At 43.7% G+C, this 14784-nt stretch overlaps 1 protein-coding gene across 4 annotated transcripts in view; it reads right to left on the reverse strand.

The window, feature by feature from the left end:
• The window catches only part of ADGRL3 (adhesion G protein-coupled receptor L3), a 252647-nt gene that overhangs the window by 58645 nt on the left and 179218 nt on the right, over positions 1–14784 (reverse strand). For all 4 annotated transcript variants that reach the window (XM_041488243.1, XM_041488241.1, XM_041488240.1 and 1 more), the window contains 4 exons: positions 9621–9804; positions 8681–8803; positions 6358–6566; positions 5504–5680 (listed from right to left, as the gene is read on the reverse strand). In XM_041488243.1, the coding sequence (XP_041344177.1) occupies positions 5504–5680; positions 6358–6566; positions 8681–8803; positions 9621–9804 (693 nt within the window). The remainder of the gene's footprint in view (positions 1–5503; positions 5681–6357; positions 6567–8680; positions 8804–9620; positions 9805–14784) is intronic.

Genomic DNA, 14784 nt, shown 5'->3' on the forward strand with positions numbered 1-14784 from the left:
TGAGCTAATAAAAACAAATCCCAGGGAATGTCAGCTTATGACAGAATGGCTCTCCCTGAGATGAACAGCCATTTCCTCCCTTATTAAAAACATCAGCAGAAGAAAACAGCAGCCAAACCAAGCTGCCAGCAGCAAAGGACACATTCCTTTGCCTAATCTGTCCTTCCAGGAATGGAAGAAGTAATATCTTTGGGGGTGGAAGAATAAGCAAGCAGTAAATAAAAACACAATGTCATCAAACTAGCTCAAATATGACTGCCCTGTGCCTGGTGGGAGCTGGCAGAGTGCTTGGCTGGGCAGAAACCCAAGTGGGACAGGTTTGTACTTCTGTGCATTGCTGATGCTGCTTCTTGGATTTGTAGGTCTTTGGAGCCATGCGGAGTCTCTCTGCTTTTCCCCCCATCTCTGCTGGTGAGAGGATTTACTGCTATGACCTGGCTGTAATGCTTTGTTGGCTATGTGCAAAGGGTTACTGAAGAGGCAGATGGTTTTGTAGATGTGTCAAAAGCACCAGCTGAGGTACATGGACGGGGAGGAAACCCCAAGGATTCCTGAAGTGCATCCGAGCTGGCAAAAGGCATCACCTGCTGTGGCTATGAAAACATGACAGGCTTTAAGGGAGATTTTCCCCTTCTGTGGCCAAGAGGAATAAGAGCTGGGGGGATCCCTTTGCTTTAGCACCCATCCTCTCCATCTTCTCCAAGGATGCACCCAAGGAGGTAGGCAGCTGTGCTCCACAATCAGTACAGCACCCATTGACTTGGTACACATTTCCTCTGGGCTCTGCAAAGGTGATGTGATCATTGGCGCCATCAGGTCCTAACCCAGGAATAAAGAGAGCAAAAATTCCCACCTGAAGCCCCTGTGCAACATTAGTGTCTTCTGACTTTGGCCATTCACAACAAGGCTCAGATCCCTGAGCATTCCTACAAGGTGGGTTACTCATCTTTTCTCTCCTTGCCTTAGTCCATGAAGCTGCCTTTGCATATTCTGCATGGACAACACAAATGAGCTTCCTCCTCTTCTGCCTTCCTCAGCAAGATGAAGCCCTCCTAGCAGAACACTCTTCTACAAACTTCTCCCCAAAAATGGAACAGCCTTCCAGCAACTGCCAGAAGCAGCAGCCATTCTAAGTCCTAGAAACCCCCGTGGCCAGGACAAAGCTGTTTGGGGACAGGTGTGCACAGAGAAATGGGTACAGACCTCACCTCACCATGTGTCACACACTCTGCTGCAAATACAACACATGGCAAGAGCCCACTATTTTCACTGTACTCACCAACCCCACTGCAACTGAGAGGCAGCTAAGGTCAGATTCAGTCATGGAGAGGAGGTGAAGCTTAGGAATAATAATTGCAACCATCGTGCTACTCTCCATGGCTGGATTTAGGCAGCTCTGATTACTCACATGGCATCTCCAACCCAAGAAATGAGCTACAGAAGTTGTGCCAAACATGGTGTAGACATCCACCCAGCCAAGCTGCCAGAAATGTGAGTTTCTGGAAAAAGCCTGGTCACAGCATCATCAGCTTCTGCTGTCACAGCAATGGTCCTACTCAGCCCAGTGCCAAGAGACAGCTGGGACATGGCTCCACCACAGCACGGCCACTACCTTTGCTTTGGTCCTCACATTCACCCTGCTCTCAGCCAGAAAGGAAGGGTTCAGCAAGACCGAGCAAGGCTTAGCACTTGCCAGTGTGAGCTATGTGAAGCTTAGAACACAGGCTCAGCCTGCAATAACTCCAGCCTGCTCCTCTACTGCTTTAGGCAATGGACCGCTACATTCCACTTAGACTTCATATATTTTTATTCCTTTCTCTCCTTAGCTTGCCTTATGCTTCCACTCCCCAAATAATTAGCACAGTGTAATCTGTTTGTGGTAAATAAAAACACCTGAAACTTTCCTATTAATTGCAACAGTAAAACACCTTTCTTTTTTTCCTCCTATTTGTATTTAAAAAAGAAGAGTAAGATCTGGCACTCACTACATACCGATAAGCAACATTTAGCTACCCTGGGGGTACCTTTGCTTATTCTGGTTTGGGTGGTTTTTTTAATTGCATTTTCCCACCAGCTCTGAACTTGTTTTCTGGCTGCATAATTTTCCCATGATACATTTAAGATGCATCTGCTATAATTAGTATGATGCAAAGCACAAGCTTATAAAAAACAACTTGTAAATTTTGAATAATTCTACAGCAATTACATAGGTAGGATGGCTTATTTAACGATGGGATTTGTTCCACGGCATGGGAGCCACCACTTTTTTTTTTTTTTTAGTGGCTGGAGGGGGACCTACCGGTGAGGGTCCACTGCTGTTCCCAGCAGTTATGCATCCTGCTTGTGTACACAGCCAGCTCTTGGTCTTGGACACTGTTATTTTACCCCAGTGGGTGAATAAGAAACTCTGAGCCCAACTTATTTTAACAGGCAGAAAGCATCTTCAAATTAAATTATCCTCTTAATCAGGTACTGTCCTAGTCAAACCAGAATTGATTCCAGCAACTTCTACTCTTCAAGCACACCAATAAATCCCTGCTGCCGTGGTCAGCTGGTGCCATTTTCCGTCCCTCTGCACAAAGACATATTGGTTTTTCACTCTGAAGAGCCAGATGGCCATCAATCACCTCTCCTCAGCAACACTACCTTCCAGCTCCACCCTGCCACACACACTCTGCTAATAATTAAACCGCAGCCCAGAACTCACAGAGCGGCCACCGAGACCCCCTCTGGAGAACATGCTCTTGTGCCATGTTACCAGGCAGAGAGATCATTCATGAGCAGATGTGACACTTGTCAAATTGGTCCTGGTTTTTGATTAGCAGGACTATGATGTCTGCTCCCCAAGATGCCCAGTTTTCAGTCTCATTAGGCAGGGTGCTGTGGATACTCTTTAAGGCAAAGGATGTTCCCTATGGATCCAAACATTCAAACAACTGAAGTCAGAAAACTACAAATCTCAGTCATGGGAGAAAAATGTTTCTGTTGCAAAACTCCCAGAATATTATTAATTATTGTGGGTATAACAGTCCTTTTTAGAGATCCTGGTCATTGCCAGAACACTGGTCTAAGATGTCTTGCAGAAACACACTACATCATTTCCCCAAGGATCATTTCACCTCCAAAAACACTAACAGGTCATGGAATGACTGAGGAATGCCTTTTTGAACCAGCCACAAGATAAAAACATGGCTGAAAAGCATATCTATGAGCAGTGAGCATGAGTCAGAGAATGACAACAACCCCCATTTGTTTTTAAATTGCCACTTTTCCAACCCAGCAGGTATTGTGCTGCCAAGACTTTAAAATCAGTTCATTACAATGGCATAAGAAATGTCACATAAGCCACCTTCTATGCCAAGAGCCACATGGTCACCTCCACCATGGAGTGAGACAGTGCCACCAGCAAGAGCAAGGTGACAAGCAGCTGGCAGGACAAGTTGCAAATGTCTGCATATTTATATCTGAAATATGTGCCTGTGTTATGTGGGAGGAAACCCTGCCCTGCCTTTGCCCTCAGGCCAGGATGATCACTGAAGTGGACATGCCAGGAAGCTGTCCGGTTGTATCAGAGTCAACAAAGTGGAGCCAATTTGGCTCTCACAGCAATGGTACTTTGGCTGCAGCCAAACGATAAAACATGACCTGAAAGTCTTGAGGGCAGTTGTTAACACCCAGAAACTGCAACTAGCTAATAGCACACTGGCTTTGCACTCGGGAAGCTTCCAGCTGCAGCTCTTTCCAACCTGCTGGATGAACACGGGCGAGGAAGGGTCTTACATACTTCTCCTGCAAGCTGAGATAACAGCAGCTCTACTTGTCTCACGAGGTTTGGATGGGAAGTGCAGACAAGGCTGACCTATCTGCAGTCTCAGAAGAGGCTTGTTGAGCACTGGGCTGTATCTGCACCACGCAGTAGGGATCACCCCCATTCACACCAGTGGAGCAGATCACTGTCAGCACTTCCCAGCTGCAATCTCTGACTTCAGTGACTCAGGCATATCTGCTAATTCCAGGTGGGTGATAATGAGCCAAACACACATTTCTCATGAAAATTCAAGCAGTTGTAGGAAACTGGCAAAAGCAGACCTGGACTGCAGAATGCCATTAACCTGTAAACATGTGCTCTGAATAGGCCTTTTCTTCAGGCATCTCCCAGGACAATGGCACAAACATTTACTGGCATGTTTCCTGAACTAGGACTGACTCCAGCAGAATGAAGTGGTTACCACAACTTGCAGGAGCAACAGATATATCCTGCCCCTCTCAGCTGGACCCAGCTGCTGTGTGAAAAGTGCCCCCAGGCTACCATTTCTTGTTTTGCAGAACTTTTGTCATACATGATGCTTATTTAATATATATTTTATTGCAGCTCTTCACATTCCTCTTCAGATTATTAAGTGGAACAGAAATACACCAAGCAGTGACACTGGAAGACTACTTGAGAAAAAGTAGTTTTAAAACCATAACAGCTTTTGTGGTTATGGTAGTCATGGAAGTGAATCCGAAAAGTTCTGACTGCATGGAAGATGCCAGTTCCATATCTAGCTCAGAGCTGTGGATTTTGCTGCTGTGCCAGGCACATGAAATGGAGACACCACAAGGAAGAAAATTACTAGGCCAAAATCTTTTGGGCATTAGGGCCTCCTCTTCTTTCTCCAGCAGTTTAGACTGTTCTCAACCAAAGACAGCCAAGGCAGCTCAGGAAATGGAGGATCATCTCAACCACTCTCCTGTTCTTGAGTAAAATCCCAAATGTGTGCTTCACTCCCAAAACTACTGCTACCATGGAACATCTACCTTCAGGATTAACTTCTTTAGCTCCAGTGGGGTTAGTCATGTGAAAAGCCAGATTAACACCATGGACATAAATGCAGGCAAGGGAACCAGCTGGTCATACACTGGCCTCAAGTAGATGCCAAGTCTATACAGGATGGTATCAGAAGCTTCCTTCTCATGTGTCACACTCTGCATCTCTCTGCCACACAGTGAGATGCAGACAATGTATTTTCCTCTTAGCTGGAAGGAGGAAAACACTGTTGGCTCCACACACGCCCCTCACACAAACACGTGTGGCAGTGTGTCTGCAGCTGCTGCCAGCAGGACACCCAACCTTGCACCCCACGAGACAGACTGCACACTTCTGTCCCCCCACCTTGCTACTCCCTGGTGACACAGGGAGGATCCTAAGAGAAAGAACCCAGCCAGGGGATGTTCTGTACTAGTTAGCAAAAGACACAGCAACAGCTAAACCAGCTCACTCGCCATCCCCAGCTCAGAGCTGCCCATGCTAAGAGCCCAAGACAGGCTCTGCATTGGCGTGACTATTTCCTGTTTCACCGAAGAGCAGAAGGAAGACTGACACCAGATGGTTTCTACTTTCAGAGTTACTGTCACACAGCAACTTGCCAGCTCAGCTCCAGCAGTAGTAACAAAATGGTGCCACATATTGACCACTTTTCCTGCCCAGTGCATTGGCAGCTTGGGAATCTGCAATGCCTACCTTAACTTCCACATGTGCCATCAGGACTGCGAAGTTGGTGAGGTGGTTGCAGGAGCATGTGGTGTGTGTCTTGTTAGTTGTCAGGAGGCGACAGCCCTGGGTGGACCAATACCCTGTCATAGTACGCTTCGTGTAGCTCCAGAATGAACAGTTTGGGTTAAAATTTTCTTCTGACTGCTGCAAGGAAGAAATTAATAAATGCAGTAACAATGATAGGTTCTCAGAGATTTCTAAATGCACTACTGAGGCTCTTTGTAACTCTCACCCTTTAATTTTAGATAAACAATTAGCAGTGGTTTATATGTCAAGCATTACTTGCCAATACCAGAGAAAGTTAGATTGTTGCAGCACTCTTTGCTAATGCAAACTTAGTTCTTTGTTTTTGATTAATTTCAGACATTGACTAAATCCAGCTCTTCAAAACCACACTGCTTCATTTGCATTGCAGAGCAGAGAAATTAATTGCTTTAAGCAATCAACTTTTGCAACGACCGAGCTTGGCTAGCAGGAGGACTAGCTGTCCTCTTTCACTGTAATTCCACTTCCCTCTAACATCCCCTGCCACCATGATAAAATAACATTATGGTCTATTCTAATTTATTGGTAGTTTTTAATTACAGAATGATGCGTGTCAGCAACCGAGCAATGGGCATCAGCTCAAAGGAGACACTTCCTTTACTTCTATTAATGCAATGTAAAAGACACCTTCTCCATAAATAACACAAAGTGCAAAGGAACAAAAGTATATTTCAAAATCTAATCAAGGTCTGGGGGCCTCACAGCAGCCAACTTTTGCATCATTTCATTTCAGAAACTGAAAAAAAAAAAGAGAAGTGCTTTTTGAACTCACACACCTTGATGTGCTTGACAGTAAACACCACAGGATCAGCCAGGTAAACCTTATTGCTGAACTCTTTATTTATTGCTGCCGTGATGACAGGGGAGTTGACAATGACGGAGTGATTGGTCGACATCGCTTCTGTTCCCAACTTCATGCTGGCATTCTCCGTGGAGAGATAGGTGCCCAGGTTGTTGTACAGCACAAAAGCCACCCTGATCTCACCTAGAAGAGAGGTACCAGGTTAGATAACCAGGTTAAGGGGTGGCTGTTTTTTTAGATTGCAAATCTTTTCTCTTAACCAAATTCAAAACTGCTCTGAGAAAATGAGAAAGGACCAGGATGTGGCACATGAAAACCCACCTCTTGCCAATTCCAGTGAGCACCAAGAGGTGCAACAAGCAGTCCTTGGATAAGAAGGACAGAGCTCCTTCTTCCAGAAGAAACTTTTATAAGGAAACAGATGAGCAGAAGACAGACAGGGAAGGTGGGCTTATTTTTGGCATCAGTAGATGTAACTGGCTTCAGAAAAAAAGAGGCCAGGTGGTCCATTTCCCACCTGACATCATTTTATTCTCCTGGATATACCTGGGAAACGTGTTTCAAGCTGACATGTTGCACAGATGCAGTATAAAACTATAATTTAGTCTGGTAATAAATTAAGACTATCTCAGGATGGGGACAAATCTGGAAGAAGAAATCAAAACCTTTCCAACAGAACTCCAATCTCACATGACAGGTAAAACAAAATTTCAGAAATTTAATTTAAAAATACATTTATTCTCTTAATCTGCCAATCAGATAATCAGAAAAACACCATTAGAGAGCCTGCAGAAATCTGAGTCTACCAGCCAACTGCTTTTAACTGAAAGCATCCAGTTTGCCTTCTGTTTTGCACATTATTTCACAGCCTATAAATAAGAATGGAATGTGATTAGTTCACCTTCATATGTATTAGTTGTGGAGAGGTATGTTTTTATTTCTATATGATCACCACAGCATCTGAGAGGCACTGATGAGTCCAAAGGTTCCTCCCAGCCTAAATCCTTTTATGATAATTTCATTTGTAGCTCTTTGGTGACTCTGGGCATGTGTCAAGCTGGTGAAAATTGATGGGGTTCTGCTTTGAAGAGAACTCCAGTGATACTGTGTTTCGAAATACAAAACTTTCATTGCTGCCAACAGACAGCAGCGTAAAAGTCTTGCCCTGTTGGAGTTTTGCTACACATCTTGAGTTTTAAATAGTCTCTAAAAGAGATACTTCTCCTCAAACCCTATGTGCAAACAAGAAAATGGCAAGACTTTCCTTCTGAACCAACAGACCAAACTTTGTCTAAATTTTTTAGAAATTTTAACACATCTGGTCTGGCTATAATGCTGCCCTATCATTCAATTTATTTTTTTTCTTTACAGAGAGGAGGGTGAAGCACTGGCACAGGATGCCCAGAGAGGCTGGTGATGCCCCATCCCTGGAAGTGTTCAAGGCCAGGTTGGATGGGGCTTGAGCAATTTAATCTATTGGAAAGTGTCCCTGCTCATGGCAGGGGGTTGGAAGCAGATGAACTTAAAGGTCCGTTCCAACCCAAGCCATTCTAGGATTCTGTGTTTTGCCTGCAGTGACCAAAGCCCGTATATGAGTGTTGTCCCCTGCACACGGATTAAATTTCAAAGAAACTCAGAAACAGGACCATGTTGGGCCCACCAATAGAAGCCTATGAGTTTAAAGTTAGTCTACATTGAGGCTGTAGAGATCAACAAATATGTCTGTTCAAACTCCTGATCTGGAAATAAATGGCTTGGCAGGATGAAGACTGCTCAGATATAACATCATCTAAAATTTATGCTGTATCAGGAGGTTCATAAGATACAGAAAGGCACTAAAGATTTAGACTCATAACAGTTAATCAACCTTTTCTGCCATGTTGGCTCATTATTAATATTTGCTACCATTGTTTCTTCCCTGTACTTTTTCAGATATTTGTATGGTGCCCTGCTGTGAAGCAGTTTACTCAAATGAGCCTCTTATCCCATCTGAAGCTCCTACTGCAGAAATCAGCAGTTAAAAGCACTTTTCTGGATTCAGCACTGTGCCCCGGAAGCCCCATACTTTAAGGATCTGATGCATTTTTACCATCACAAAATACTTTTGAAGGCTGTGAATCACTTAGCAATATAATACATTCCCAGTCAGTCAACATAGCTTGCAGTCAAGGGCATGAGCAAATGACACCACTGTTAATTTAAATATTAACATAGCGATTAATATTTTACTTATAATGGTTAAACACAAAACAATGCCTAAGGCATGGCTGCCTCATGGCCTGAGGTGCCAGACCTACCATTTCTACCATTTTGCTTCAAGGTATTTGCTGACAGCTGAATGGCGCTTCCATGGCCCATGTTCTGGGGAAACTTCAGATCTTCCAGATTCCCATCTGTGCTTAGTCTCGCAACTTCCAGCTCTGTGTGCAAGAGAGACAGACACTAAGAAAAAAATCCCCGCTGAAATAATCTTCAGCACGGTATTTCAAAGCTACAAAATGGTGTTCCAGACCAGCTGAGAGGAGAGGAATTAACTTACAGTGCTGCATGCTAGAATGTGTTTGGGCTCCTATTTCTTTTTAAATCTTTGTCCTGAAGAAGTTTTAAATTTAATTAAAAAAAAAAAGCTCACAAATAAATTCTACTCTCTGTGGAAGACAAAAGACAACCAGTTCTTGTAAACAAGAACCTCAGGATATTAAGGACAACGGTTAAAATGAAAATCTGAGAATACTAGTTCTTTGCCACTGGCGATTGGTACTTTCTGTAAATGTTATCAGTGCTCAGGATCTGTATTCATGGAAATAGAAAGAAGAGTTGTTCTCATTTTACATATGCACAGTGGGAGTGCTGGTGCTTTCCATCATGCTTGTTTTTTAATTAAAATCAACAATCAGCTGAATAAAGACACAAATTTGTATGAAATGAAATACAATTGCCTTACGATGAACAATCCCCCTGTGAAGCTCTGCTCTCATTGCTCTAGCACAGATTATACCCTCAAAGCCGGGAGTAATAAAGGCAGGTCAGGCGCTCATTTTCCATGGGATTTCAAGGGTAGAGAGCTGCCTTATTCCTTTAGGCTCTTTTGGAAAGACTTTGAAGGCCTTCAGACAAAGGCCCACATATCTTACAAATCGCTCTCCAATTAATCTAGGGACCAAGACCAAAGCTGGGCTTCACAGCCTTTAACTCTTCCACGGGTTGCTCTCGGTACTGATGGGATTTGCCCCTTACGGATGTTATCAGTGTTCTCCCGGACGATGTCTGTCTTCAGCAGGTTGTCAGCCAGCACGAAGGCACTGTCCTCCACCGTGTCCAGCAGCTTGGTGGCCGCGCGCTGCTGCTCGCTTGCGTTCAGATCCCTCCAGGCGTTCAGAGCCTGAGGCTGCAGGAGGTTGTTCACCGTCTCCACCATGGCCTGCAAGGTGGAGGGATGGAGTGAGAAAAGGCTCCAGCAAACCTAAAGCACCCAGACCTCTGACATATGCTTAATCCCATCCTCCACACACATCACTTTACAGGGGGATGACAGCATCTCCTCCCCGCACCCATTAGGGCAACTTCTATACCATTAGATGGGACAGGGAGGAAATACTGATATTATTATAAATGTAGGCTGGGAATGGTCCTTTTCCATAATCATCATCTCTGGGCTTGGAAAAAGGAGGAATTAGGGCAGGTGGGGAAGGAGGGGTAGGAGGAAGATGATGGTTAAGGAAACATGCAGGAAAAACCCATCTGCAGCACCAGAACTCAAGAGTAGGGCTGGGGCACTCAAGGAAGGTGTTTGGTATCTGCAAAGGATACACTGCCTAAAATATTTCCCACCACATAACCTCTGGCAGGCAGCCATGAAGACACAGAGATAGCTGAGTTATACCACTTCATCCAGAGCAGCAGCAGCAGGTGCCCGTAGAGATTTAGATAAGACACTACATTTCAAATCACTGCATTCAGGAAGGAGTCAGCCCTGCGGAAACTGCTTCAGTCCCTCCTACAGTGCACCTTCTGCCCTGGGCTGCCACGCACAAAGAGCTCTCCCATGGATAACTTCCCACAGGTTAATCTGGATGCACATACAGGATCACACAAAACTGCACTGGTCTCATGACTGCAAAATTACTGCAGTAGAAGTTACCCAAACTGAAGATTTTTCTCAACCTAAGTCCTCTGCTTCGTTACTAACCAGAGCTGACTCAACCACTTTTCAGTGAACATTTTTTAATGAGACCAGCTGTACCAGTTGATAGAACTGATTGTGCAGAGGAAAAGGATAAAAAAATAAGCTACTTTGATCATGCTTTCTTCAGTTGGTTAGGGTCTAGTCACCAGGAAGGCCTACCCCAGAGAGAAGGACCTCCACTGCCAGGTAAGGCTGACTGCAGAAACCAGCCTCCCATTCAAGATGAAATTGCTGTTCATAATAATTTTCTATATGCTGAGCACAGAGGCATCAAACCCACACCTCTGCTCTGCAAGCTGATGACAGTCCCATGGGACTTCAACATTTTCCAAGCCTAAAGTGTGCCCCATGGGCTCACTGTCATGGGAATATTTCAGCATTTATTCCTGATACTGTTTCTAAACCCATGGGTGGAAAGAAGCTGTGGCACAGCCCTTTCTCCAGCAGAGCCCCCAGGAGGAGCCCTACAATGGCAACACGTGGCACAGGGAATCCTGACTCACTCACCCGTCATGGTCATGTGCAAATGAGCAATGGGAGGATATGATCACATCAAACTAGAATTTGTTCCTATATCCACATGACCTTAACAAGCATTTCAATTACAGCAAGGTTCGAGGAGAAAAAAGGCAGCTAGAACTGCCACTGTTGGTGCTTTTAATCCCAGGAAAGATACCTTCCTTAGTATGGAAGATTTCTCACACCATCAGGTTTTCTGTTGGGAGACTGCACCTTAATTGGGCTCCTCTGACAGCACAAAGCTCCTACTTTCACAGTCACATTTATTCATGGTCAATTAACTCATTTGTTCTTATGCCAAAGCTCTCCTATGCCATAAACAGAATGCCTTGCTCATCTGGTCTTAAGTGGAACTTGATAAGCATAAAGCAATTTTTTTTAACTGATTATTAAACTGATTTTCCTGAATAGTCTCAAAACTATCTTAACACATTTGCTATGCACTTGCAACAAGCTGGTTAAAATTAGTAGTCAAGAAGAAACATAAAAATCCATAGCATTTAAATCTAATATTTTTCTGTGGTTTAGAATTTGGAAACATGATCTCTGCAGCTCTTAATAAAATTCTGTAGTATACTTTGGTAGCTTATCTCTTCACAGGCAAAAAAATAGGTGGTGTTCTTTTCCAGTGACCAAAAAGCTTAATTAGTTTGTGGTGCAGCTTCTGCACAACATGGTGTAAAGACCTTTTATGCCTGGAAAGCAGAAAATGAGGCTTTTTCTCCCCTTTCAATGTTATCACACAATTTGCCTTACCTCCATTTAGCTCAGCTCCTACCGGTGTCTTAAATTATCTGCTAAAACAACATCCTGCATACTTTTATCAATATCTGAATGGTGGAAAATGTCTTTGCAGCAGATCCAGCTCCTGGCTCTGGACAGAAAGGTAATGTCTATTCATCAGAATATGAAACAGATGCTGAAATATTTGCATTACAGTAAAACATCTGCTGCAAAGACTTTACCCCAGAAAAAAATATTTTATCTAATGCATTACTTTTTTTTTGTTTGTTTTAGATGTGCACATACATGTGCATGCAAGTTTGAGAGAAAACATCAATTAAGCCTAATGTAGTGCTTACTGCATCATGTGCACTCCCCACCCAATGCTGAGCATTCACCCTCTTGAAGGGACTAACCTGAAACCAGCCACTTCACATCACTTTGGGTCTGGGGTCAAACACAAAAGCTCCAGGAAGATTTCCAAGGACTTCGGGTTGCATCCTTACCACGTATCTGAACAAAGCTGGTAGACTGTCTTTGTTGGCATTACATCCGAGATTAATTTAGTCCCTAGCTTTTCCCAGAGGGTCATTCTCCTCACCTGTCTCAATGCATTAATCAAATGCTCCTCACATTATATTTCTGAGTGCAGCACTTCATTATGGCCGAGTGCTGTGGGCTGAAGCCAAGGAGATGAGGTGCTAATGAAATGTTTGCATTTTGGACAGGAGCTGAGGTAGGTGTTTAAATGAAACAAAACAGCTGCTATAGCAACAGTGCCTTGTGAGACAGAGATGCCAACTGGGAAAAGTTGGGCAGGGGAGTTGGAGTTGTGGGAAAGCAGGCACACATGACAAGGATAGGCCCGTGTCTATACATTTAAGATGAGCCTTTACGTGATTTACGTGGGTTTGGCACCTGGTCCAATGACTTTGTAGTCTGATTTAGCTCCAGCATAGAAGAAACAGCTGTGCCAAACCTCCAGGAAAACCTCCCAGTGACCAGCTGGAGGAGGTTTAGCCCTGAGAGAGAACCTTCAAAATGCAGAAGGCATGGGATAGGTGTGCTTGGGAGCTGATGGCTTGATAGGTTTTGCCTCAGATCCCTGGGTATCCTGATAAAGGTGGGGACTTTCAAAGGGAGATAGGAAAGATCTGACCTAGTTTCATCTCACCCTATTTCTAGCATTTAACGTGCAGCCAAGTAGGGAGCCCAGATACTCTCTAGTTTCTCTCTCCCCACTGAAAGGAGAAGAAACTACCCCAAGGATTATCCCCATTTCACCCAAAACCACATGAGATTAAACCCATCCATAAAGAACCAAACATCTGTTTCAGAATGCTGCATGACCTCCACTGAAGACCCTGTCCTTGCTTCCCAAGCTAAAGAACTACATCTCCTGTAGTTTCTTTTCTTCCTCTGCCTGATCCATCTTGCAAATGCAACTCAGCTGAGTTTATTGCAAAATAAAAATGTGGGACTCGGAGCTCAAACATACCTCAACATCATGCACAGCACAGCACTAAACCAATGCTGTGATTGCTTGGAATTAAAGAGTAGACCGCACAAGCACACAGGTGCACCAGGAGAAGGACAAAAGTAACTCAAATTAGATCAAGAGAAAGCTTTCATAAAGCACAGCTTGCCTGTTTGTAGGCCAAGATCAAATGAGGGAAAAAGAGCATGGCAGAAGCGAGCCAAGAGGGCACACTTTCCATTTTTCTGTGCTGAGATACATAGCACAGCTTTATGCTCTCTGTGACGTCAGGGTATCTATATATGCAAAGCCAAACCCTCTAATTACCAGCCTGTAAAGAGCAACCATCCTGGGTCACAGAATTTTAGACACAGTGGACCTTTCATGCCCCCAGCAGTGACTGCACCTGGACATCGAGAGAAGAGCAAGACCCTGCTGAGCACAAAAGACAAATCCCATGATGGTGATGCCTTTCATCATGTGGTTATATAGAACCACAGGTTGTATGTTCAACGCAAATAAATGTTAATAAATTGTAGACAGAGGTTTTCCCCAAATAAAGGCATGTGCTCATGGTTTCTTGGTTCTATCCTGAGATTACAAAGAAGAATCAAAATGTAAACCTTCCTTCTTAGACACTTACAAATTGATATTAAGATGCATTGTAAAAAGGAAATTAATTAGAAGCCTTACAGTAATTATGCATTACTAAAAGGCCAGTTGTATGTATCCCATTGATTTCTTTTGTGACAGCTGCTACATTTCATTAAACTGAATTTTGCTTGCTCATTTATTCTTCTCTTCTCTTCTCTTCTCTTCTCTTCTCTTCTCTTCTCTTCTCTTCTCTTCTCTTCTCTTCTCTTCTCTTCTCTTCTCTCCTCTCCTCTCCTCTCCTCTTTTCTCTTCCCCTTCCCCTTCTTCCTTCTCTTCTGTCCCTCTAGAAACGTCTGGTGAGAGTACCTTGCTATGTGGCAGACAGCTAAAACCTAGGAGGTTTGAACTCTGTATATATCCAGTGATACCGTATCTATTTAATTTTTTCTCACTGTACCAACATCCAAGACACCACTCTTTGATTAAAAATAATTTTGCAATGTAAAATCTCTCTTCAACTGGGACTCAACACTGAAAATCACTAGGAGATGTTAGAGGTACTCAGCTCATTGTCAAATTTGGCACCAGACTGCAATGTGCCACGGTGCTTAAGCATAGGAGTCCTAACCTTAGAAAACCAGCAGCTTTCCTGGAGTTAGGATTTCTCTAAACCTTTATTGTTCATTTTGGCCTCTTGCTAAGCAGCTGATGGAAGATCAAAAATCTCAACAAACCTACAGTTGGAGAAAATACTGCTTTATGGCAAATGAATACCAGCAGGTCCTACAGGGAATATTGGTTGAATCCTTCTGTTGAGTAATTTTCAAATATGCAGTTTGTCCTTCCTTACAAAGGAGCATCTCCTTAAGAAGAGACTGAACACACTGTACACTTTATTCAGC

The sequence above is a fragment of the Pyrgilauda ruficollis genome, unplaced genomic scaffold, assembly GCF_017590135.1.
Source record: "Pyrgilauda ruficollis isolate IOZ18807 unplaced genomic scaffold, ASM1759013v1 scaffold89, whole genome shotgun sequence".
Lineage (NCBI taxonomy): Eukaryota > Metazoa > Chordata > Aves > Passeriformes > Passeridae > Pyrgilauda > Pyrgilauda ruficollis.